The sequence below is a fragment of the Malaclemys terrapin genome, chromosome 1, assembly GCF_027887155.1.
Source record: "Malaclemys terrapin pileata isolate rMalTer1 chromosome 1, rMalTer1.hap1, whole genome shotgun sequence".
NCBI classification, from domain to species: Eukaryota; Metazoa; Chordata; order Testudines; family Emydidae; genus Malaclemys; species Malaclemys terrapin.
This window is the reverse complement of record NC_071505.1, coordinates 42,732,974-42,757,734: the sequence shown is the minus strand read 5'-3', so window position 1 is coordinate 42,757,734 and position 24,761 is coordinate 42,732,974. Positions and strand designations below refer to the sequence as shown.

General features: G+C 42.1%; 1 protein-coding gene across 6 annotated transcripts in view; it reads right to left on the bottom strand.

The window, feature by feature from the left end:
• The window catches only part of CADPS2 (calcium dependent secretion activator 2), a 576,541-nt gene that overhangs the window by 251,637 nt on the left and 300,143 nt on the right, over positions 1-24,761 (bottom strand). For all 6 annotated transcript variants that reach the window (XM_054023205.1, XM_054023212.1, XM_054023223.1 and 3 more), the window contains one exon: positions 14,782-14,893. In XM_054023205.1, the coding sequence (XP_053879180.1) occupies positions 14,782-14,893 (112 nt within the window). The remainder of the gene's footprint in view (positions 1-14,781; positions 14,894-24,761) is intronic.

The window sequence follows — 24,761 nt, the reverse complement described above, 5'->3', positions numbered from 1 at the left end:
CTCACGCGTGTGTATCTCAAGCAATAGGAGGAAGGAGAGAGGGCAGTTTCATGTGTCCAAGGATCTCTTTTGGAACAGATGGGTGAACCTTACTATCATTTTGAACCGAACATCAAGAACTAAAGCCTAAAGATTAATGAAACCATGAGAAATGTGTATAAATACACATCAGTCTAACTTATAGCTCTAACTACTACGCTTTGTGTCACTGCAAATAAAGGTAACATATTGCCAAGGGGAGCAAGAAAAGGAAAAACAGCTGAAGGCTATTATTAAAAGGATTGTTCTCCATTGTAATATGTGATGTAAAACAATATTATTTCCAATGTTAGTGAACAAATAACTTTCTAGATTGTTTTGCCACAGGTTTATTTTCAAAGTGTTATGTCATTTCATGGTTTTAATCATCTAGCTATATTTTCCATAACCTGCTTACAAAGAAGTCATCACCTCCTTCATCTCTTCACTAATGGATTTAGAAAACACCTGTAAGAATCCTTTTTTTTCTATACACAGTAATTCTACAAGTTTCACACAAATTCCAGTTGCAGAATGATTTCAAATCACCTTTTACTTTCAATGATCTTATTTTTTAAATATATTCTGTCAGAAGTAACACAGACTATAAACCATAATTCTAAAGAGAAGCATAAATAAATAACCGGATAGGTAACCTTCATTATGAAAGCTGCATGCATTATTTATGACCATATAATTGAGTGCCAAAAGTGGGTCTTGAGTGTTGCATGGGACCAGGTGACTTATGACAAATCATCAATCTCAGTCTACTGTTGCTTGGGATATTGGTGATAAATGCAGTCATCTTATGATCCTAGTAAGTACTCCAGACTTTTTAATTAAACTAAGCCACAAGGGGTTAAGTATCACATCTTAATCTTCTCCCTCTTTTTTTAAAATCACTGTCTTTCTAAAGATCTAGAAAATAAAAGTTAGAATTTCGCTTTTTATGCTTTTCCTTCTGACCATACACATAACATATATTGCCCAGGAATAAAAATCACAAAAAATAAAATTAAAAAAACCTCACACAGATATACAATATTTTGTATTTAAATACTCTCTTCCAAGCAAGGATCTCAAAGCACTATTTCTTTTTGTGACTGACTGGCAGAATGTTTCTCTCCTAAGCTCTAGATACAACACAGGTTGAAATTTTCACAGCCGACTAGAGGATGTAGTCAAATTTTCACAGCCGACTAGAGGATGTAGGCACACAACTATCTATTGCAATTGAACTATGTGGCTAAATCCCCAACTCAGCTTTGAAAATGTCAACCACATTATAAAAGCAAATACAGAAGTTATAATTTATACCCAACAGAACAACTCTTCCTCAGTCACTAAACTTATCAGGGCGCACAAGTTCCATCCCTTCCCCAGCCTTAATCCACTTCCTCTAGGAAGCTTGGAAGAATAGTTGAGCCATGTAGCATGCCCTAAAGGTTAAACTCTTGATCTGCCAGAACAAAGGTGGAAGCAGGGCGTTCCAGGCCTTGTCCACGCTGCCACTTTACAGTGCTGAACTTTCTCGCTCAGGGGTGTGAACGCCCCCCTCCCCCGAGCAATGCAGGTTTCAGTGCTTTAAAGTGGCAGTGTAGACAGTGTACCAGTGCTGGGAGTCATGCCCTCAGCCCTGGTGGCTACTCCCCTTGTGGGGGTGGGTTATTTACAGCCACAACTACACAGCGGCAGCACTTTAACGTTGGTAGTGAAGACATACCCTCAGAGTCAAAGACATTTCATTGAAAACACCTGCCACCTGTACTGTCCTGTTTAAGCCAGGGACTGTTAGCTCAAGCTCTTCACCTGATTTCATCTGCCATGGTGTCAAATAAAGCAGCAGTCCTCAAAAGGACTCTTCAGCAGATTCATCACACCTGAGACACAAACTATAAGCACACTCCCCAATCAAGTGAGCCATTTCTTCTGGTTGCTTCTCCCAGCCCACAAGCATAACCTCAATCACATCTGAGTTCACTCCCAGCCAACTGACCCTTAGCTAAGCCCCAATTTAGGCCAGAGACTAGATAAATGGTTAAACAGAAAATGCCAGAATTAAGGTGGACTATGCAATGTTAATTCAGTCCCCTTATGCATATGTATTATGATACATCTAATTACACAATCGCATACTATTTTTTTCAACAGGACCCCTGCCTCACTCAGTGCACAGAATGGATGACGTTCATTGAATAAGTAGTTATTCCACAGTCCATTCTATCCTCAGCCTTTAGGGGTGTCCATGCCTTATTTATTATTCAATCACTGCTCTGAATCTACAATTACTATTTTCCTTCAGGGCTTTACTGTAGTGCTCATGTTGATGGGACATACCCGCATCCAACTGATAGAAAGGCTAACAAGCATTCCTACACTCAGACACTGGCAATTAGGTGCACCTGCAGAACATGCTCCACCTGGAAAAGGGGAGCTTAAAAAGGTTAAACTCACCACAGAGAAGTGGGGGGAGAAGTCTTCCCAGGAGGAGTGACTGCTAGGGACTGCCAGTGAGTTCAGGAGCGAGGGGAGTCCAGCCTGAGGCAGTGGCTAGCCTTTCCTTTCTCCTTCCCACTTGTTTTGGGGACTGACACAGCAAGCCTGATACAGGTGGCGACCGGGGGGGCTGCTCCCAGCCAGTGACCTCTTGTGGGACCCAGGGCACACTGCCAAGAACTAGAAGTAATTGGACTCAGAAAGGACCGCAGGAGTGAGCTGAATTCCTCTTGGGAACAGAGAGCATGCGCAGGAGTGGGGGCTCCTGTGGAGGACCCAGGGGCAAGACACTCAAAGAGACTACAGCCAAGCTCAGACTGAGGGTTGGTCTACTACACTCATCACAATGGTATTTTCACAAACATTAGTTTATTTATTTTCACAAGAGCCCTGTGAAATAAAGCACTATTATTCTCCTAATTTTCCAGATGAGAAACTGAGGCATGGAGAAATTTAGGTCAAAAGTTTCCACTAACTTTGGGTATTCAATTTGAGACCATGACAGCCTTATTTTTCAGAGTCCTTAGCATTATATAACACTTTATACTATGTACAAAGCACAGCTCCCAGGGGCTTCAGTTGCAGCTGTGAGTCCTCAGCCCCAGGGTCACCCATAAAATGGGAAGCGCACAGTTTGTGACCACCTCTGAAGAGTATGGTTTAAGTGACTTGCCAAGCATCACACAAGCAATCTGTGCCAGAGGCAGGGATAAAACCAATTCTCCAGAGCAGCATTCAACTGCCTTAACCTTGAGACCATGTCATCTTTTCCTACAGTCCCTTGCCCCATTCAACTACACACCTTCCAGCCTCTGCAACAAATGAGGTAGAGTCCTCCAGACTACAACCACCTTTTTCACACTGCCCCAGTTCATCCCCAGTGCAGCTCCAGCCTGTAAATGAAGGAGGGGTCCTGTGGAAAAATAGTCTGATCATACTGTATCATAATGCACAGGCACAAAGGGGCCAAATTACATTTGCACAGACAATATTAATTCTGACATTTCCTAATTTTTGCATTCTTTACTTTGCAAACTTAATATTATTTTAACACAGTTTATTTGTTTTAGAAACCTAGAAAATTATAAAGTAAACTGGAAAACCAGAAATTTCACCATGTGGAATTACATTGACCCCTGGCTCCCAGTCCCTGTCTCTTTGTCCAGCCAATTGCAGCGTTCCCACAACCCCTGAGACCCTGCTCCCAGTCTTCTCTCCATCTATTGACCCCCCACCCTCAACCCACAACCCTCTGCACTTCAGTCAGGCTGCTTCTCAGTGTTACTAACCTCAAAGATGAAACTGTAGCTGATCACCAGCTATCACCAGCGGCTCTTTTGCAATTTCCCAGAGGCTGATTAGGTCCACCCAGCTGGGAGTTTCTTGTTTTTGGAGGAAGGGAGAGAGGCCCTGTGTCCTGCAACCTGAAATAGGGGGAAGGAAGCTGGAGCTGCTAGAGATGGAGAGGGAGGGTATTTTCGAAAGTATGGGAGACATTGTTCTACATATAATTTCATTTGTTCCCTCAAGTATATCTTTTTGGAAGTTTTCACCATGCAGCAGAATAATTCACTCTATAGAGGGCTTATTCCTTTATGTTTTACAAATTTAATGACTGAAAAAGGAAAGGATTCCAGACAAAGCAGAGAGTGTGGGTAAGTTTTACTGTATATTTTTGCCTATTGTTACATGGCACCTATGACTGTCAAACTGAGTGAATTATACATGTGACTGGGCCAAACCATTGTCTGCACAAAGGCACAAGAAGTTTCATTACCAGTATGCCCTTTGGTAAATTACCTTTAATATGCAGATAATGGGACAGGGTCAGTAAAACTGGTTCATGGAGGTACATTATTGAGAGACCCCTTGCCACCAACTTCTTCCATCAACACCTGGGCATAGGAGTAGCTTTAATTCCTGCAAAAATCTCCTTGGGCAGGAATCGATGTGGGGATGCACTGAATGAGCATATTCTCAGGGTGATTTTGGCTGTGTCCCCTTAACCAAAAACTCTTGCCCACTTTTTTAGGGTACACTGCCCCACTTTAAGCCTTCTTCTTCTGCACACAATGGCATGGGAGAGTTTGGGACTACTTTGAGCTGCTTTGGTCTCACCAAATTCACACGACTGAACTTCAGAAGGCTGGAAGTTGTAAATTATGCCCTTGAATGCCTCAATGACAGATTGCTGAGCATAATTTTATCCTCTGAGGAGTCCATGCAGACCTCACAGTTGTTGAAGTTGTAAATCACTTGTGGTTGAGTGTTGGGTAGTGTCAAAGTTCCTGCACTCCCTGGGCTCTGGGCAGGGACCTAGTTCTCACCCAGGCTGCTGCTCTGGAATGTCCGGGTGGTTTTCCCACTCTGGTTCTATCTAGTCCTAAAAGGCTTAGCCCCAGATAACCCCAGAAATGACAGATTGTCAATGAACAGAACAAAATGGGAATTAATACAAATGAATCATCCCAAAACTGGGTTAAGGCTCTCTTCCTTCATAGGGCACTCATCAGGCTGTGGAGAGGAACAGTCCCCTCTCAACGTGAGTCAGCATCGGGCCCTCCCTTCCATCAGGGAGGGGCTGTCAGGCAACAATCATCTGAGGAGCTCCTGCCTTCAGCCAGTCCTCTCTCCAGGAGCTGAGACTGAAAGTTTGTTCTTCTCCCTGGTCTGCCATCAAATGAGCTGGGCTTCTCATTTTTAAGCTCCTCTCTCCAATTCCAACATCTCTCACAGGTGTGACGGAGCAGGGCCACCCAAGCCTACATTAGCTTGTTAACCCGTGTTGCCCAGTGTGGGGGTTTTATAACTTATCACAGGTAGAAATTCTGAGGGAAAGCTCTCAGGCAAAGCAAAGGACAATGATTGGGAGGAGGGGGGAAGGGCGCTGAAGCCTGGTCACCAAGGCAGTTTGTGGGGATTCCATATAACCTACATTACCTACCTTGCTGAGTGATCTCAGACTTGCCAGCTGTCATAATACTAGAACAGAAACTGCACAAAAATGACTAGGGAAAATGGCAAACAGCAAAGAGTCATAGTTTCGGTGTAACTGCACATTTGACCCCCACCATGGTCTACTCAAAGGATGCACCTTTAAGTCTCAGGCCTCTTGCCATCACCTTTCTGTGGCCGTGGAGCCATGTCCTCTTTCCCTCCGAACCAGGGTTTAGGCTGCAACCCCCCACCTCGCAATTTACTGTGCATATCCTAGCAGGTCTGACTTACCTCAGTACCTGCCATTTCAGTCTTTTTTTCTCTAGGAGCACTGACAGTGGTTTACCAGTAACTAGACAGCTTTGAAAAAGCAAGATACATTGATTTAAGGACAAAATTCTTACAGAGAAAACAAAAAAACAACAAGTGCTATTTCAATACAAATAATAATAGTCATAACAGGTCCAAACACATATTTAAGCTTACCGGAGGACCATCATCAGTCCTATGGAGACCACAGCAGGTTCACGTCCTTCCAACCCTTCAGCAGGGTTTGGAACCTTGGTTAAACATTGATGTCAGTTTGTTGGATCAAAATGAGAGCCCTCTGAGTCTGTTTAAACTCAGCCTTTACACCCCAAAAGCCTTTGTTCCCAGGCCTCCTGAAACAGCTAAAACTAGTCAATACTCCTTTCCCCAGGGGGCAAAGTGTCAATGCTGGGTGTCTGCACTACCAGTATTGGGATTTTGTACTAATCACTTACCTAGTGATTCCATATTTCCCCATGAAATACACTCAGTGAGCCGGAAACATACACATACATATAATACATATTGACACAAAGGTCTCTGAATATTCTACAGGCCCATGTTGTCTGACCCATCCCAGTATAGCAGTCTTTGAAGTGTCCATGATTTCAAGATCTGGCTCAAACATACAGATAACATTCATAAAGTTGAAACAATAGTCCCTAAAGATGGTGTGTGTATTTGCAATATCTGACACACAAAGCACCTGCTGAGAAGACCCTAAAATAATGATATAGGTGATAAAAGGGAGTGAGGTCTGGCAGCACATGGGGCCAGCAGTAGCAATGGGAGCCTTTGGATGCTGCCACCTGAGCCCCACACAACTGCTGAAGTGGCTGGAGAGCTAACATTAAGCTAGGGGCGTTCCAGCCTTCCTACACATGCTCCCCCAAAGAACTGGTTTCTGCCAGAAAGACCATGCTGGAGTGAAAGACAGATGGTAAACATTTCTGAAGAAATGAGACTCAGACAGAGTTGCTCAGGAAACCTCTGCTTTTGAGCATGAGGAAAAAGCCTGTGGAATCACACCTGTAATGGGTGTTGGGAATGGGACCTGCACTCCAAGACTTGGAAAAGACAGAAAAACAGAGATGAGGGGTGGGAAGAAAAAAAGAAGTATTTCATCACCTGATAGAGAAGCATATTCCCACAATAGAGAACCACAAACTAGCATATTCCAAGTGTGGAATCTGTTTTAAAATTTACTTCTTTTCTCGGAGGGTGTTTGAACAGATCACAGAATATAAATTATGTGCCTGCTGTAGTCAACATTCAGAAACTAAAAAATTATGCAAGTGTGGGTACCTGCCCAGCAAGATATCTTTAAAGCAAATACAGAATAATAGCATCAATGAAAAGCATAGCTATAAAGCTAATTATTACTGGCTGCATTTGGATGTGACAAGCAGCTCAAAAGACAATAGTTCTTCGCTCTTAATTGAATAATCAGTGCAACAAGACTAAATTATCTTTATATTCAAAAAATATCTGTAATCAAACACCACCTGCTGCTCCCACATTGTATTCACATGTGTGTGAAGCAAGCACAATGGCTGTCACTTTGAATTATTACGTTTGTACATCTTCATAGACAAAGCATGGAACAAAAAAAAGAAGTAGCACATGATCGCTGGTAGGAAGGAGAGAGAAAATTAGTATGCTCATCACTTTTTACACTCACTCAGCTATCACACACAAACTCCAGCATTTACATCAACCCTGTTTTGTGTACATACACAGCTAGATACCTGGGCAAACTGGAGTCAGCATAGGGTGACCAGATTAGCAAGTGTAAAAAATCGGGACAGAGTGGGGGATTATAGGTGCCTATATAAGAAAAAAGCCCCCCAAAATCGGGACTGTCCCTATAAAATCGGGACATCTGGTCACCCTAAGTCAGCAGCATGCAAAAGAATGCACATATTTTGGGAGATCTCAACCATTACCTAATTCAGGGTGGTCCAACCTTTTCACTGCCATGGGCTGGATGCTAGTTGGCCCACCCTGACCTAATCCTCTCAAATTCTGTTTTCTCGTTAGAAGAAATTTACAACTTTAATAAATTTAAACTTAAGAACTTTAAATGCTTTACTCTGCTTTGCTCATGTAACATGCTGCTGCGGACACCCAGAGCCTCAGCAAGAATGATCTTAGCTGGAGGTTAAACTGTGTCAGCTCCTTGCCACAACATCTGTTCTCCTCACCAGCAAACTCTTCAAGGCTCTCCCAGCCCAAACTTTACCCAGCAGGTAACCATCAGTGAATTCCAGCCCCCATGCTCCTCGGAAATATTTCTCTGCAATGCACAGCATCTATCACTGTACATTCACAGAAGACATTCAGTTTGCTGCTCTTTTATAGAGTCAGTACATTACAGCCTATTAGTTTGACTGGAGTAAACAAACCCTTCCCTTCAAATACAGCACTGAGTAGGTTTACATTAAAAATAAAAAAATGATTAACAAAAGGACATAGGTTAAGAGATACCAAGCAAAAGGGATAAAAGTAGAAATGGTTACAAGCAAATAAAAGTAAAAACAGGCTACAATTTAATACAGTAAGATACAGTCTTTGTTCTTGATAATTTCTCTAAACCAGTCTCCTTTTCAGCTTTTCCTGGCCAGCCTGGCCAGGATCCATCACAAAGGGCAAATTGCTTGGTTCTTTTGTCTCCTAAGCTGACAGATAAAGATAGAGTCTCCCTCTGTTCCTTATATCCCCAAGGGATGTCTTTGTGTTACAAGGCAGGAAGGCCTCCTGGGGATTCAGTCTCCTGTCTCTCTGGGGTGCAGGACCAGTGTTAATTCTCTGCCTCTGGAGTTCAGGATCAGGATAACCCACAATGCTTTAACTCAATGGCTTTGTTTACTGCTAATATGTAAATTAAGGTAAACCTATATTCCTTTATCTAAGACAGACTTGATTATCACTTCTACCTAGGCTAGGATGTCTGGTCTTACACATAGTTCTAGTAACATCATACAGATGGAATTGGTAACTTCATATATAATATTAATGCCTGCATTTTACAATGATATTAATAGCCAGTGTGTTATTAGTTTTCAAATGATACCCCACGGGGCATATTCTGTACTAATGTCATTACAGTAGTGCATAGGGTGTGAATACAGGGGTACCTAGGGTCACAGGTCTCTAACACTTTTTTAAATGAAATGACTGAGTGTAGGCTTAGGTCTGTACAAAGACAAGCACACACCTTTTCTCATTTGTATTGCTGTAGTAACTGGGAGCCCTAGTCACGGGGTCCTGGTTCACATCTCATTTTACATTGAGTCAGTATATCTAATGATCCTCCAGTAGCTTCCAGAAGAACAGTGAAAAAGGCGTTGGTTTTTAAAAAAATGTTCTGAGCAACCAGCAGAAAGCAAACAGAGCATCCCTGTGTGAGCAAACTATCCTTGCCTTCATATTTGGATTGATTAGATAGAAAATAAGATGGCAGAAGAGTGCCAGGTAAGAGATTCCTCCAATCACAGACATATCAAAAATGCCTTAGAAGCTGAAGACACCAGATACGCACAATATACGATTATTTACACAATGGCATAAACATGTGAAACATTTTACAAAACAAATAAAGATGGACTCCTCCCCCTGAAGAATATACAGTTTAAGGCCCTGATCCTGCAACTGGCTGTAAATGTAGGGATACCAGTGTCTGTATACAATCTGTTGCAGGATGAAGCCTCACATTAAGACAAGATCAACAAGAGGTGACTGTGACCCTAAGAATTCCTCAATGAAAACTGGCAAATAGTTCACTGTTCTATAACAGCATCTCTTGTCATACCTGACAAACTCACTACACCTAGCACACTGCTTTCATAGTATTTTTAACTATAAAGAATGTCATGTGAGGTCTTCAATGAAGGCCAGGATCACACTGGTCATTAATATCATTGTGAAATGTATGTACTGACACTATGTAAGAAGTTATCTATATATATTGAAAATATGTTTTAAAGTCTGAATCAATGCAGGGTTGACAAGCAGATTTTGCCAGACAATGGAAGTATATTCACCTTTGCCTCGGTTCACATGTAACTTAAGCATTATAAACTAACCCAATGGAAGCTCCATTTACATAAGAAGTCACAACATAAGGATGTGAAGTCAATAAGTCAGCACACCAGGGAACAAACCAAGAGGGGACATCCTGACCCCAGAGACAAAACAATGCATTTTGGGGGGTGGGGGAGGGATATAAGAAGCAGGCAAAAGGACACTTCTTTATTCTTCACTAAGGAAACAAAAAGGACAGCACTTTTTGCATTTATGAAAGAGGGATTTCAGCCATGTTGGTTGGAGAGACAGAGATTGCTTTAGGGGAGATAAACTACTTTAGACAAGGGTTTGGCATGTTAAAATTAAATTTAGACTTAGGAAGCCTGTTTCCTTTTGTTTTATATGTAACCATTTCTGTTCCATTATTATCCTTACTCACTATCTCTTAATCTTCGCCTTTGACAATAAATTTATGATTGTTTTGACTATAAATATATCTCAGTGCTATGATGTTATAAAGGAGTTGATCCTCAGTTGAATCAAACAAGTTACTATGTATATTGTCCCCTCAGGGACAGCAAATCTGGTAATTTCTGAGAGTATCTAGTGGTTTAGGACTGGACACTGCAAAGAGCGCTCCAAGAACTCGGGGGTTGGTGTGCGCCTATCATTAACTTGAATAGAGACAGTGAGGTTTGCGGATGCTAGGAAGAAGGTGCTTATATTGCCAGAGGCTACTTGTTTCATTAAGCTGAGCCACAGCAGACAAAGATAAGACTGCTTAATACTAAAGGCGGGTAGTGGTGAGGTGCCTCTAAGCCCTGGGTACCCTGGGCAGCATCACAGTGAAAAAGGTGATAACTGTGAGACATGCATGTTTAGATGAAGGATGTGTGTGTCTTTAGAGTGGCAAGACGTTTGGTTGTTTATTTTTTATTCTTGATTTTATATTTCTTTCTTTTTTCCCCTTTAATTTTACATGATCTCTCCCCCCAAAGGAAAAAAAAGATCAGATCTGAAACATGACAGGAACTTTTTATATTTTAATATTTCAATCCAACATATCAACAGATGTTCTGCCTGACTGAGAAGTGAGCAACTTCTCTGGGTCTTGAAAGATGATCTTCCTGAGATTATATCACATTATATATAAGATTTGCCATACTTGACCAGATTATTGGAAGCATATTTTTTTTTTCAAATGGAATATTGTCACTGAACTTCTGCAATAAATGGCTCTCTTCATTTGTTGTAGTTCACAATTATTCTTGGGTACTCTTACTTAAGAACTGTCTGAAAGAGATGCATGTTCAATGTAACAGTAAGAAAAATATTCTTTAAATAGGCTTAGCATTATCCTTTTTATGTAGTAACAGGGAGTTGTCACAATCTCAAAAAAGAAATTGGAAAAGATATAGAAAAGGGCAACAAAAATGATAGGGGTTTGGAAAGGCTTCCATATGAAGAGAGATTAATAAGACTGGGAATTTCAACTTGGAAAAGGGGGGATAGAATAGAGTTCAGTAAAATCATGACTGGTGTGGAGAAAGTAAATAAAGAAGTGTTATTTACTCCTTCTCATAACACAAGAACTAGGGGTCACCCAATGAAATGAATAGGCAGCAGGTATAAAACAAACAAAAGGAGTATTTCTTCACACAACGCATAGTCAACCTGTGGAACTTTTTGCCAGAGGATGTTGTGAAGATTAAGACTAACAGTGTTCATAAAAGAACTAGATAAGTTCATGGAGGATATGTCCATCAATGGCTATTAGCCTGGATGGGCAAGGATGCAAAACCAAAACCAAACCCATAATTGTAAGTATGTACTATAGCTATGGATATACAAAGATATGACTACTGTGAAAGGAGAACACATTTTCAAAATGCTGTAAAGGATTTATTCATGCAACTCCCAATGATCTTTATAGGAGTCAACTGCCTAAATTTAGGGTCCAAAATTTGAATCTTTATCCTACAGTGTCTGTAATGATGTTTTATGGATAATATAACGGATGACTCAACCATAAAGTGGTTCTGCACAGTGAGAAAACAAAAATAGCATTTGTTATTCAGTGAAAAATAACATTTCACTGGGCAATTTGTCATTAAGAATAATTTAATTACTCTTCAGAGTAACAGAAATTACTTTTGATTTCAGCAAGATTTACTTTTCTAGTACAATAGCATCCACTGACACAACACAGTACTATAACAACCATAAATTATATGATTAAATCTTTGTAAGAACCTCTAATTGCTTTTTCAACCAGCAGGGCCCAACTCACCATCCTCTTACTCTATCTGTGAGTGGACCATGAGTCATTCAGGGGAAAGCATTTCTATGCTTTTTCCTGCACCCTAAACAGTAGCCACCTGCAACATCTCTCAATTCAGTCCCAAAACAGCAGCACCCCTACAGCCCCAGGTAAGGCAGTGATATATTTGACTTTTTATAAGAAGAATCAGACTCCACCGGTCTACCCCTTGTTGTTCCTCTGCCGATATCTCTGGCAGATCTCACCAGAGCAACGTATCCTGCCCCTACCTTCAAACGGGAAGTAAAATGCTACAAAGTTGGGACTGACCTGAGTCATGAGGTTCAGATTCAGATTCAAACTTTCTGAAGAAGTTGAAGAAAAATCATCAACCACTGTAAGCACTTTGTTGCACCAAGTAATGGACTTCTCCAAATGCTTTCAAGAGATTTATGGTCAGATTGTATGTCCATGGTGTAACCGTAAGTGTATTGGTGAAATATTCCCATTCCAAAGGCTATAGACAATGCTTTGTTTGCATATGCAACAGGTTGTCCCCACTTGCAGCTATTCCTATCTCTGTTTCATCATATTGCTGCACCCAGGGTTCCTCTGGGTTCTAATATTTCAGAATGGGAGCCTTCCCAATCATCTCTTTTACTTTCTAGAACGTTTGCTCATGTTGGTCCATCCACTCCCATTAGTTGTCTCAAAGTGCCAACTGTCTCAGGATCCTGCAGCTCTCAGACAGATGGCTGCAAAACTTAGCTACTAAATAACTAACCATTCACAGGAATCTCTGAACTCCTTTAACACTACTGAACTTTGGCATTTCTTTACAATGTCTCACTTTCTCTAGGTCTACTTTCAGGACTTTGGAGGTCAACAAATGTCCAATGTATGGCATCTCAGTTACTCTCAACCTGAGCTTGTTTAAGTTCAATTTAATATTTTTTTCTCAGCATCTTTGTAAAAATTGTAATAATTTGTAGTCATGATCTCGTACTTGTTCTGGACTATCACCTTCTCGTACTATCAGCACATTATCAGTTATTGTCCAGATTCTCGTCAGGCCCTCCAATGTGTGGGTCAATCTGCTCTGGAATACCTCTGGTGCTGGAGTGATTCCCACTGGCATCCTTAACCACAAGTTGCTAAGGTTGTCAAGTAACTGGATTCTTCATTCAGTTCAGTGTGTCAGAATCCATTTTTTACATTGCATATTATAAAAAGTCTCACTTTACACAGATCTGGTGATAAGTCCTCAACTGTAGGTAGAAGGAAATGTTTCCGTTTCAAAGCTTTGGGTCTATGCATATTATCAGTTTTCCAGATGACTTTTCTTACTACTCCAAGACTGTTTATCCAATCTATGCTATTCTCTACAGGCTGTACAATTCCACAGTTCTGTAGGCGCTGCAGTTCCTCTTTCAGTGGCTGTAGTACTGCAATGGGTACTTTTCTTTTTGGCAATTTAACTGGCTTCACACTAGTGTCAATCTCTACTGGCAAACACCATCTAGACATCTGTCTCCATGAAACACATCTCTATACACCCTCTGTATCATCTCCTAGGCCCAGGTAATACCATCCTAGATAGCTTTAGTCATTTTGCTAATCACTTTCATTATGTTCTAGAACTGTACTTTTATCAGGTTCATGGCTTAGGTGGGCTTGCTGTCCAGAAGTGGTATTGCTGTCTCATCTATTACCACAAAGTCCAATCTGCATTTCTTTTTGTTCCTTGGATTTCTTATTTTGATTTTACATTACCCCATAGCCTTCAATATGGTATGATTGTACATTGCTAGCTGCTATTCCCTAGCTCTTTGCCAAAATGTTATAAGAATCTGAAAATATTACAAGCAGCTCATCACGGGGTGGGGGTGGGGGTGGGGTATTTATCAGGAACCCCTTGATCAAATGACCCAGTGACTTACTGCCCTTTGATCTCATTCAGTTCCATTGTTCAGGAAACATGTTCACATTATCTTAACCACTTACTAGAGTCTTTTTTCCTTCTTCTCTTTAATTGGGAGTTCTTTGCCTGCCAGCGGCAGATATAGCCAAGGAACATGCACAACACATTCTCTGAAAATTCAATGGCAGGGCTCAAAATCCCAGTTCATGGGTGCAGTTCAGGTTCAATGAGTACAGTATGTTCCTTTGCACCACCCAGTTGCTGTGACAACGGACTGTCTGGAAACCCTCTTGCTTCAACAGAGCCCTAGTTTCTGTAAAGGCACACAGTGCATTTCACTCTTTTAGGTGCATCACTTTGGCACACACCCACCTAGAGTTACAAACTTTACTCTTAATAACTTTTTCGGTATTGCTGCCCCAAAGAGGCACTTGGTGCCATGCCCTTGCTGAGATAAATCCTGAGCAACTGAGATTAGTTCGGGGAGGATCAATGTTTCAAAAAAAATAAAATGTTGTGGTACTTTGGTGGGGGGGGGGGGAAAGCGCTGTATCTTGGAAACCACTTGTTCAAATGACCCCAAATTTGAAGCACTAACACTATGCAGAAACCCCTGAGACACAGCAAAATTCAAGACAATCCGTGTCAGAATACAGATTTTGGAGCTCTTAGAATAGCCCACCTTTAAACAGAAAGCAAGCATCAGCCTTAACTATAGCGGAGCAGGTGGTCTGCTATAATGAACACCTTATAGCTTTGTTTGCACAATGTGCTTTTGTCAATATTCTAATTTTGTAAATGCAATGACACTCACCCTTCCCAATTCTTTATCTTCAAGGGCTAGGACACCAGTGCTTTCCGTAAAGAGTTTTACTTTGACAACAGGCCGAGGGTGAGTAGTGGTGAAGTCCCCTTGAGTTCCCCATCTGTAATAAATAAAGTAACAGAATTTAGGTTTTATTTTTTAAAGCTTTAAGGCAATAGCTTTGTAATGTTTTGTAGAATACATGTAACTTTATTCCTTGGGCGTAATTTTTAAACAGAAGAACTGTATATTTAGGCGAAAAACATTTTGTACATCTGCAGCTGTACTTGGCTACAGAGACTAGACATCTGCATCTGAAAATTGGGCTTCCTTTGTGATGGAACATGGTTTTCGTATATGATTTTGTAATTAAAATCACAATTTGACAGATGGCATAATCAAAGCATTGCAACAATAAACTATTGGGAGAATGCAGTATCAAGCTTGTGGACAGATTTATGTATAACAAAGCAGAAGATCACATTTATTCTTCTATTGAAATATACTGAAATTATTAGGTTTAATATAATTGCTTGGGCGTGTAAAAATTAAATTGATTTCTCAAGCAATTCACCCAATTGTAAAGTTGGGCCCCGATCCTGCAAAGACTCATACATGGGCTTAACTTTGAAACTATTCGCTTGCTTAAACTTAAGCACATTCAGAAACAGACTTCAAAGAGAAACAGCAGAACTAAAATTCATTTGCAAATTTAACACCATTAATCTGGGCTTGAATAGGGACTGGGAGTGGCTGGCTCATTACAGAAGCAGCTTTTCCTCTCCTGGAATTGACACCTCCTCATCTATTATTGGGAGTGGACTACATCCACCCTGATTGAATTGGCCCTGTCAACACTGGTTCTCCACTTGCGAAGTAACTCCCTGCTCTCCATGTGTCAGTATATAATGCCTGCATCTGTAACTTTCACTCTATGCATCTGAAGAAGTGAGGTTTTTACCCACGAAAGCTTATGCCCAAATAAATCTGTTAGTCTTTAAGGTGCCACCAGACTCCTTGTTGTTTTTATAGATACAGACTAACACAGCTACCCCCTGATACTGTGTAACCCAGGTGGTTTATAGTGCAGCATTTGACTTTGTTTCTCCAGGGAAGAGGGAGAGAAACAGTGGGGAGGAGGCTTAGCTGGATACTCCGTGAGTTTGCATACCTGCAGAGACAACAACAGGGCAACTCACTTAGAAGAAAGCAGAAACTTTCAGAACAGGGTGTGGCAGGTACTAGATATGCTCAGTAGCTGTTTCTGAGGCTGTACATAAAGTTTTCATTTTGGGCAACCCATTTGGCAGGTCACATTCTAGTTACTCTCTGAGAGCGGACCCAATCAGAGAACAAGGGTCGAGGGCAAGGTTATAAATACCGGAGTTACAAAGAGCCCGGACTGACACAGGACCAAGGGATGTATCTGCTGTGAGGGCTGGGTTCCAATCCCTCTACCACTCAGGATACAGTGCAGTGCTATTTCAGCTTTACTTACCAGGGAAGCCCTCTATTAGGATAGTGTTTGGACCACTGTGGTTGCATTTTGTGGATCTAGAGGGAGAGCTTGGGAGATGCAGGGAGCATTTATTCCTCCTAGAGGCCACAGAGCCTGGGGAACTTACACTGAACTATCAGCTAACTGCTCTAAACTGGGATTCTGTCTCTGTGAGAAAGAGAGAGTATGGAGCAGCACTTCGCAAGATGAGGGTTTGTGACTAAGCTGACTTATGGGGAGAAGATAGTGCCCTATAGAGTGAGCACCTTATAGAGATCCAGGGGAATCTCTGTGCCACTTTGGATACACGCTACAGATTTCTGTTTAACCAGCAACTGAGGATAGTTTTACACTGCAATATAAATCCAAGCTCAGACTCAGGCTCAAGCCCAAGCCCACCTTCTGATTACCCACAATTCTGATTCAAGCCCAGGACCACAAGGGTGGAGGGTTCAAAGCCCAAACACCATGGGGGTTTGGGCCCAAACTCCATTGTTTTGCAGTGTGGATGCAGCCCTCCACATTCGACTCCTGAGAATCTGCCAACTGTATCCCATAATCCCATGGGACAGTGTCCTTTGTCCTTTCTATTCCAAGACTGGCCAATCGACCCCCAGGAAACAGAAGTAACTCTCTGGTTCAAGTACAGCTGCTCAGCATTGAACCCTTCCCTTTTGTTCAGGACACAGAGCTGTAAACACAGTGAACCTCCTCCTACATTTGCAATGGCCACTGACATGAAGAAGTCCTTCATAAGTGTGCTGCAGGCAGATACTGGTGAATCTCTGGTGTGAGGTGAGTAAACAGTTTGAATTTAGCAAGAGTTCCAGGAATGACCACACATACCAGCTAACAGCAAAGAAGCTTGCAATGTTGGGGATTTACTGGATCAGTGACCAGTGTAGGGAGCAGATTAAGTAGCTCAAGACAGACTACTGGAAAGCCAGGGATGAAAACCACTCCTCTAGGAACTCCATATCATCCTGCCCATTTTACAAGGAGTTTGACTGGGTGCTGGGTACTGTGCCAAGCAGGGCTGGATGAATGTTTTGTGGGCCCCCCCTCCACCCACCCCAAGACACCCCCCCCAATTTGTTCCTCGAGACCCCACCCCAACTCGACCTCTTCCCCCCAAGACCACACCTGCCACTTGAATGGGGTGAGAGGGCAGAGAGGAGTGAGCAGGGCCTCGGGGGGAGGGGGGGGAGAGGCCAAGTGGAGGCAGGGCCTCAGGGCAGAGTGTGCAGAGTAGGGAGCGAGGCCACGGTCTGGGCACCAGGGCCCCTTCTGAGTGTGGACCCGGCCCTACAGGACCATTGGCGCCATTGTAAAACCGGTACTAGCACTGAGCCAAAATGGCAAACTTCTAATCCCTGAATCCAGTACAGCACTGGAGGGGAGCCAGCAAGTTCCAGATCAGGCTGATGAAGTGACTTTTTCTCAAACTGGTCCCCAAGGAAGCTTTGCCACTGGAGAAGCTGCAGCACATTTTGGGACCCTGCTTGATTTGTTGGGGAAGAATCAACGTGGTTTTTGTAACAGGAAATAATGCCTCACCAATCTACTAGAATTCTTTGAGGGCGTCAACAAGCATGAGGACAAGCGGGATCCAATGGATATAGTGTACTTCGATTTTCAGAAACTCTCTGACAAGGTCCCTCACCAAAGGCTCTTAAGCAAAGTAAGTTGTCATGGGATAAGAGGGAAGGTTCTCTCATGGATCAGTAACTGGTTAAAAGATAGGAAATAAAGGGTAGGAATAAATGGTTATCTTTCAGAATGGAGAGAGGTAAATAGTGGTGTCCCCCCAGGGGTCTGTACTCGGACCAGAACTATTCAACATATTCATAAATTATCTGAAAAAGGGGTAAACAGTGAGGTGGCAAAATTTGCAGATGATACAAAACTACGCAAGATAGTTAAGTCCAAAGCAGACTGTGAAGAGTTACAAAAGGGTCTGACAAAACTGAAGGACTGGACAACAAAATGGCACATGAAATTCAATGTTGATAAATGCAAAGTAATACACACTGGAAAAATATAATCCCAACTATACATAGAAAATGACGGGATCTAAATTAGCTGTTTGCACTCAAGAAAGAGATCTGGGAGTCATTATGGATAGTTCTCTGAAAACACCACTCAATGTACAGCGGCAGTCAGAAAAGCTAATAGAATGTTGGGAATCATTACGAAAGGGATAGATAATAAGACAGAAAATATCATATTGCCTCTATATAAATCCATGGTATGCCCACATCTTGAATACTGCATGCAGATGTGGTCGCCCCGTCTCAAAAAAGATCTGTTGGAATTGGAAGAGGTTCAGAAAAGGGCAACAAAAATGATTAGGGGCATGGAACAGCTTCTGTATGAGGAAAGATTAAAAAGACTGGGACTTTTCAGCTTGGAAAATAGATGACTAAGGGGGAATATGATAGTGGTCTATAAAATTATGACTGGTGTGGAGAAAGTAAATAAGGCAGTGTTATTTACTCTTCTCATAACAAAAGAACTAGGGGTCAACAAATGAAATAAATAGGCAACAGGTTTAAATCAAAGAAAAGGAAGTATTTCTTTACACAATGCACAGTCAACCTGTGGAACTCTTTGCCAGAGGATGTTGTGAAGACCAAGACTATAACAGGGTTCAAAAAAGAACTAGATAAATTCATGGAGGATAGGTCTATCAAAGGCTATTAGCCAGGATAGGCAGGGATGGTGTCCCTAGCACTGTTTGCCAGAAGCTGAGAATGGGTGACAGAGGATGTATCATTTAGTGATTACCTGTTCTGTTCATTCCCTCTGGGGCACCTGGCATTGGCCACTGTCAGAAGACAGGATACTGGGCTAGATGGATCTTTGGTGTGACTCAATATGGTCGTTCTTGTGTTCTGTCGCAGCTTCTCCTCAGCCCAGGCTCCAAAGGGAGCAGTAGCTCTCTGTTCCAGTTCCCTGCCCACAATATGGAGACTGCTACTCCCCTGCACCCTCTGACCCAGGAAGCTCAGTCCAATCCCAGAGAGCATCTACCACTGCATTATGGGATCTGCAGTCCTTCACAGTAAGCATAACAGTACACAGAGGTCTGATAGGGTTCAGAGGCTCCTCAAATAGGAGCCTTCACAAGAGTAAAGTTTTTTATTTCATTAGGAAGTTTTCTTACTATCACTGCATCACATCATATAATGTGTGTTTCAAATAATAAAGGTAAAGACATGCTATGGAACAACTGGAAAGATGTATGCAAACACCATTTCTCAATAGTTACCTACATATATCTCATACTGTACATTCACAGTTCTTACCACTCTCACCCCACCCCCATTTCATAAGTGGGCGCGTTATTAATTCACAAGCACAATGCATGGCAATCAACTCTTCATCCTGCAGTTCATAAGCAGTCCTTTCATCCACAAGTACAATGCATGTAATTAACAATCCCTCTCAAAATTTTATTTCCTAAGCAGTCAAGTCATTCATTCTTTCGTTCTTAAGTACATTGTATGGCAATCGACCCCTCCACTTCCCTCAGTTTTCACAAGCGGTTCATGTCGATTCATTCATTCATTCATAAGTATAATGCCTGGCAATCACTCTCCCCACCCAACCATTTCATTGCATGATGTGACAGTACCTCATTGTCTGTAAAAATTGCACAAGCAAATTCATAAACATACTATTCTGCCTCTGTCACTGGCCCATTCAAGTTCATAATGTGGGAACACAAGGCATCCCTGACTTCTATTGACTGGGTGCAGCCAGCTCCAGCTGTGGTAGGTGCACTTTCTGGCTCAGAGTACAGATTGCGAAGAGCACAGCAAGCTACAGTGATGTGGACAGCATTGATGACACTGACATCCAGATGGTTTTGTAGACATCTTCAATTCGGTTTCAATCTGTCAAAAGCATATTCAGCAACCATTCTGCACCTGCTGAGAGTGTAATTAAAACTTCTTTTGCCAGGTCCTATGAAATCAGGATATAGTTTCATAAGCAAAGGCAAAATGGTTTAATAAGCAGTCTCCCCAATGAGAATAGAGACAGTCACTCCATTTATGACAATGTCATTTGATGGTAACAGCATCCCAGTCTGTCCATGAATGTAGACACTCGATCAGCAGAAAATCTGGCTTCATATATTTTTCCAGTGCAGCTTATACTGGAATCCATAAATAAGCCTCTGTGGTCCACAAGGGTCTGCATAATAATGGAGTAGTATCATTTACGGTTTATGTACTCATGCTCCTTGAGGATGAGCAAATATGGGTACATGAGCCCCAACAATAGCCCAAACGCAGTTTTGGAAAAGCAATTATCTCAAAACCAGTGACTACTTCAGATATATTATTGTTTACGCCCATCATCTTTGGGTAAATCACACACCTGATGGCCTCTGAAACCTCCATGACCACTTTACTCTCTGTTGACTATCGAATGCCAAACTGGTTAGCAATAAACCTGTAGCAGTCTGCGGTAGCCAGCTTCTAGACAGTTATAGCAACCTGTTTGTGGATAGGTATGGCTTCCCTCATGCACGAGTCATGACACTGGAGGGTTAGGGAAAGCTGCTCACAAGGCTCCAGAAATGTGGCTTGCTTCATACAAAAGTTCTGCTGGTCAACCAATGCTGCAGGAGAATGTGATTCCACCAGTCTATGCTTGTGGCCCTGCTTCAGAAGTGCTGATCTAGATAGAGTACATAAGCGGCTACACCAAGCTGCGAGCATCAGCAATCAATTCTATTCATCCATGTCTGTATCGCCCTCCTTCTCCATCAGGTGCCTTCAGTAGCTCGGAAACCTCCACTGGAATGTCTCCGTGTCTAATGGATGCTCTTCCTGTTTGCGAAACAGGAGTGAAAATGCAAGGAAAAGAAGCTCTTTAAATAGTACAGGAATACTTGTGGCACCTTAGAGACTAACAAATTTATTAGAGCATAAGCTTTCGTGAGCTTATATATATATGCATCTGAAGAAGTGGGCTGTAGCATTAGGAGCATACAGACCTAAAACATAGCTTGGCAAGATGTGTTGCAGGCTGCCACAACTTCCCGTAACATTCAGGGCAGACATTCAAGTTTCCCCACACTGTCCAAGAAGCAGGGGCTAAAGTATCCCCAGCTGTGGAGGGTGCTAGAAAGACTGGGATATGGCAGGAAATGGAGATTTGACTTGTAGCGTGGACTCCTTAGCCATGTGTTTGGGGTCTGGGTCCAGAAATTCTTAACCTCTGGTCAATATGGAGTGTGGATGCTCAGGCCCTGGGCCTGCAAACCCAGGATCCACTGGCTCAAGTCTCAATAAATGTGGGCTTACGCTGCAGTGTAGCATACACTGAGAGGACCTGTCAGCTATTAACCCAAGGGTTGGAATGCTGCTAGCTGTGGAGATCCCCAGACTGTTTGTTTGCTGACAGGGTTTTGAAGGGCTGAGATGTGCCATTTCTTAAGATCTGAAAAGTCCAGGGGACACACACCAACATACACTATAAAGCAGGGGTCAGCAACCTATGGCATGTGTGCCAAAGGCGGCACGCGAGCTGATTTTCAGTGGCACTCTGCTGCCGGCCTGGGGTCCTGGCCACTGGCCCTGCTCAGCCTGCTGCCAGCCTGGGGTTCCATCTGCCGGCCCCTGTAAATGTAAAATGTATTACTGGCATGCAAAACCTTAAATTACAGTGAATAAATGAAGACTTGGCATACCACTTCTGAAAGGTTGCCAACCCCTGCTATAAAGACTGAGAAATCATCTCTGAGAGAAGATCAGAGGGGAATGTATTTTGATGTTTGTTTGCTAAGCATGGAAAATGTTATGTGGAAACCTTATGTTTGGATATTTGTAACAGAAACAAAAAAGGGGAAAGTCTATATAACGAACACCAATAAATTTATTGTCTGATAGGTTTGTTTAAAAGATACTCATATTATTTCAAATACTATTTACATGGTTTTATATGATATAAGGGTACGATTCTGTCATGGAGGGCATGGATTCTGTGACTTTCCAGGACCTCCATGACTACTTCTGCAGTGGCAGGGCTAGACCAGCTGTCAGTTCCCCCCCCAGGGTATTTTTAGTAAACGTTAGCGACAGGTTGTGGGCTTCTGTGAATTTTTATTTATGGTCCTCGACCTGTCCCTGACTTTTACTAAAAACACCTGTGACAGAATTTTAACCTTAACTATATACACAGTGTTTTGTGTGCATTAAATGTTAGCTTTACTAATAAAGCGTATAGTACTCTTTCTTTGAAAATTGACTGAGAATTATTAACATCAATTTATCAAGATTTTAAATACAATAGCTCTGAGGTTTAACTCTGTGTAATGCTTTCTGAGAAGACAGAACTCTGACCAGTGCTTCAACAAAGAATAAAGCTGAGGTGAAAGAAGAAGGGGGAGCATATCGTTATAGACAAGATTGCCTGACCATCCCCCTGTCCATTACATTTGAAGGACTAAGGCCTTAATTTACATTGTTGGAGGAGGAAGCACAGGTGAACAACTATGTTTCAAGAAGCACCATAAATTAATGTAGAAGTAGAGAAAATGTTAAACACAAATATGCCTGGAAGTAAAAATGGTTACTTACAATAGAGACTGTAGTTCTGTGAGATACTTGCTCCTATATGGATTCACACTCTTAGAAATGCACATGTATGGAAATAAACTCACAAGCTTCTAGTCAACAATGTCTGTTGGAGGCACTTGGCTCCCTTACTCTGGGCACCAAAGGTAAAGCAAGTACACAGTTTATGAATTAGATTGTAGCTTCTTCAGAACAGGGACCATGTTCTCCTATGTGTTTTTACTGCACACAGCGCAATGGGGCACCGATCCTGACTGGGGTCCATGGGACACTCCCCAAATACAAATAATAAATTTTAATATATAAGTGGCCCAGACTCCCTTCAGTTCTTCCCACTAACTTCTTAATTTTTAGCTAATCGTTCGCCTGAGACTCTCAAAAAGTGGGAAAGATGGACCGGAAGTGTGAATCCATATGGGCAATCATCTCAGAGGACCACATTTACCATGGAAGTAACATTTTTTCTCCTTCAAAAATGTCTCACATGGATCCCAACTTTTGAAGATTAAAAAGCAGTAGTGACCCCCCGGGAGATGGATCTTTGGTGTATTAGCTGAAAAGTGATTTGAAGAACCCCCACTGCTGAACTGGGCTTCAGACCTAGGGGCCAAATTCAGAAAACAATGTGAGATGGTGAGTATAGAGCTGCAAGCTTTCATGATATAGGTATTACGAAGACACACTCTGGAGTCTGGTTAGAACGAGAAAGAGGAGTGCCACAGAGACTAGTTCCACAGGTGGCTGAATGCATGCCAGATGGCAACAGTCAAGTCCACAAACCTATAAAAGGATTCCCTTTGGACAATTTGTTGATATGGACAGAACCATGGTCTTATCCTCATCTGCGTGAAAGGCTTTGTCTACATTAGATTTATTTGGGAAATCTCCCATGGTTAGACAACGGTGGTGAAACACTGCTGGTCCTGTCTACATCAGATGGGCACTTTGCTGTTGCTACCAGCATTCTATAAGCAAGCCCTTAGCTGAATTGAGTTGCTGAGTAGTCATTAAGGCTGCTAATCATAATTTGGGCTTTAGGAGTTTGCTAGGACATTATCTTTCCCTGGTACATGAACTGGGATGATTTGATGGCAAATGCTCCACTCTCAGGACAAGACAGCTTCTTGGCATGGCTATCTCAATCAGGCTCCTCCTAAGAGATTGCTGTAATCTGTCGCCATGATGACATTCGTCAAAACTTGGGCAACTCTGGAACTGATCAGAGGGAGGAAAGACCAGAAGCACATCAATGTGGCACCTTGTCTCTGCAGAATGCACACACCTTGGACAGTGTGAGGGTAGTTTAGGTGAGCACACCCTCTCCCCCTCTACCTTCAGGAGAAAGGTGAGGAGGGAATTCTCTGATTGGCAAGTTTCTCCTTTCATACCACAGCTCAGTCCTGAATGGCTAAGTTGTCCATGATGCCAAGATGGGAACGATATACATAATCAGCCCTGCACAGGCTAGGACATAACCCAGTAAATGGTGCCACAGAAGTATAAAGCCATGAGATTTAACAGCCACAGGAAGAATTACACAACTCCTCTGAGGCTCGGCTCTCAGAGCATATTGTCTTCTGGGCAGGAAACTGCTCAGGATAATTCCAACGTTTTCTGCCAAGAAAAAATGATTATATGAAGCCCCAAGGCCTAAAATTCTATTCTACTCTATTCAGATTTTTCTATCACATCCATCCCTAGAGTACCTAAGCACTGTGAACAGCATTTATACATTCTTCACAGCAGAGGACACTCCTTGAAATGACTGAGCTCTCGTCAGCCAATCATCTACATACAAGTAGACACAAATGTACAAGTAATACACTGGCATTTTGTGAAAAACATCAGCACTACAGAAAGACAGTGTTTATAATGCTCTGACATAGAAAAGGAGATATTTC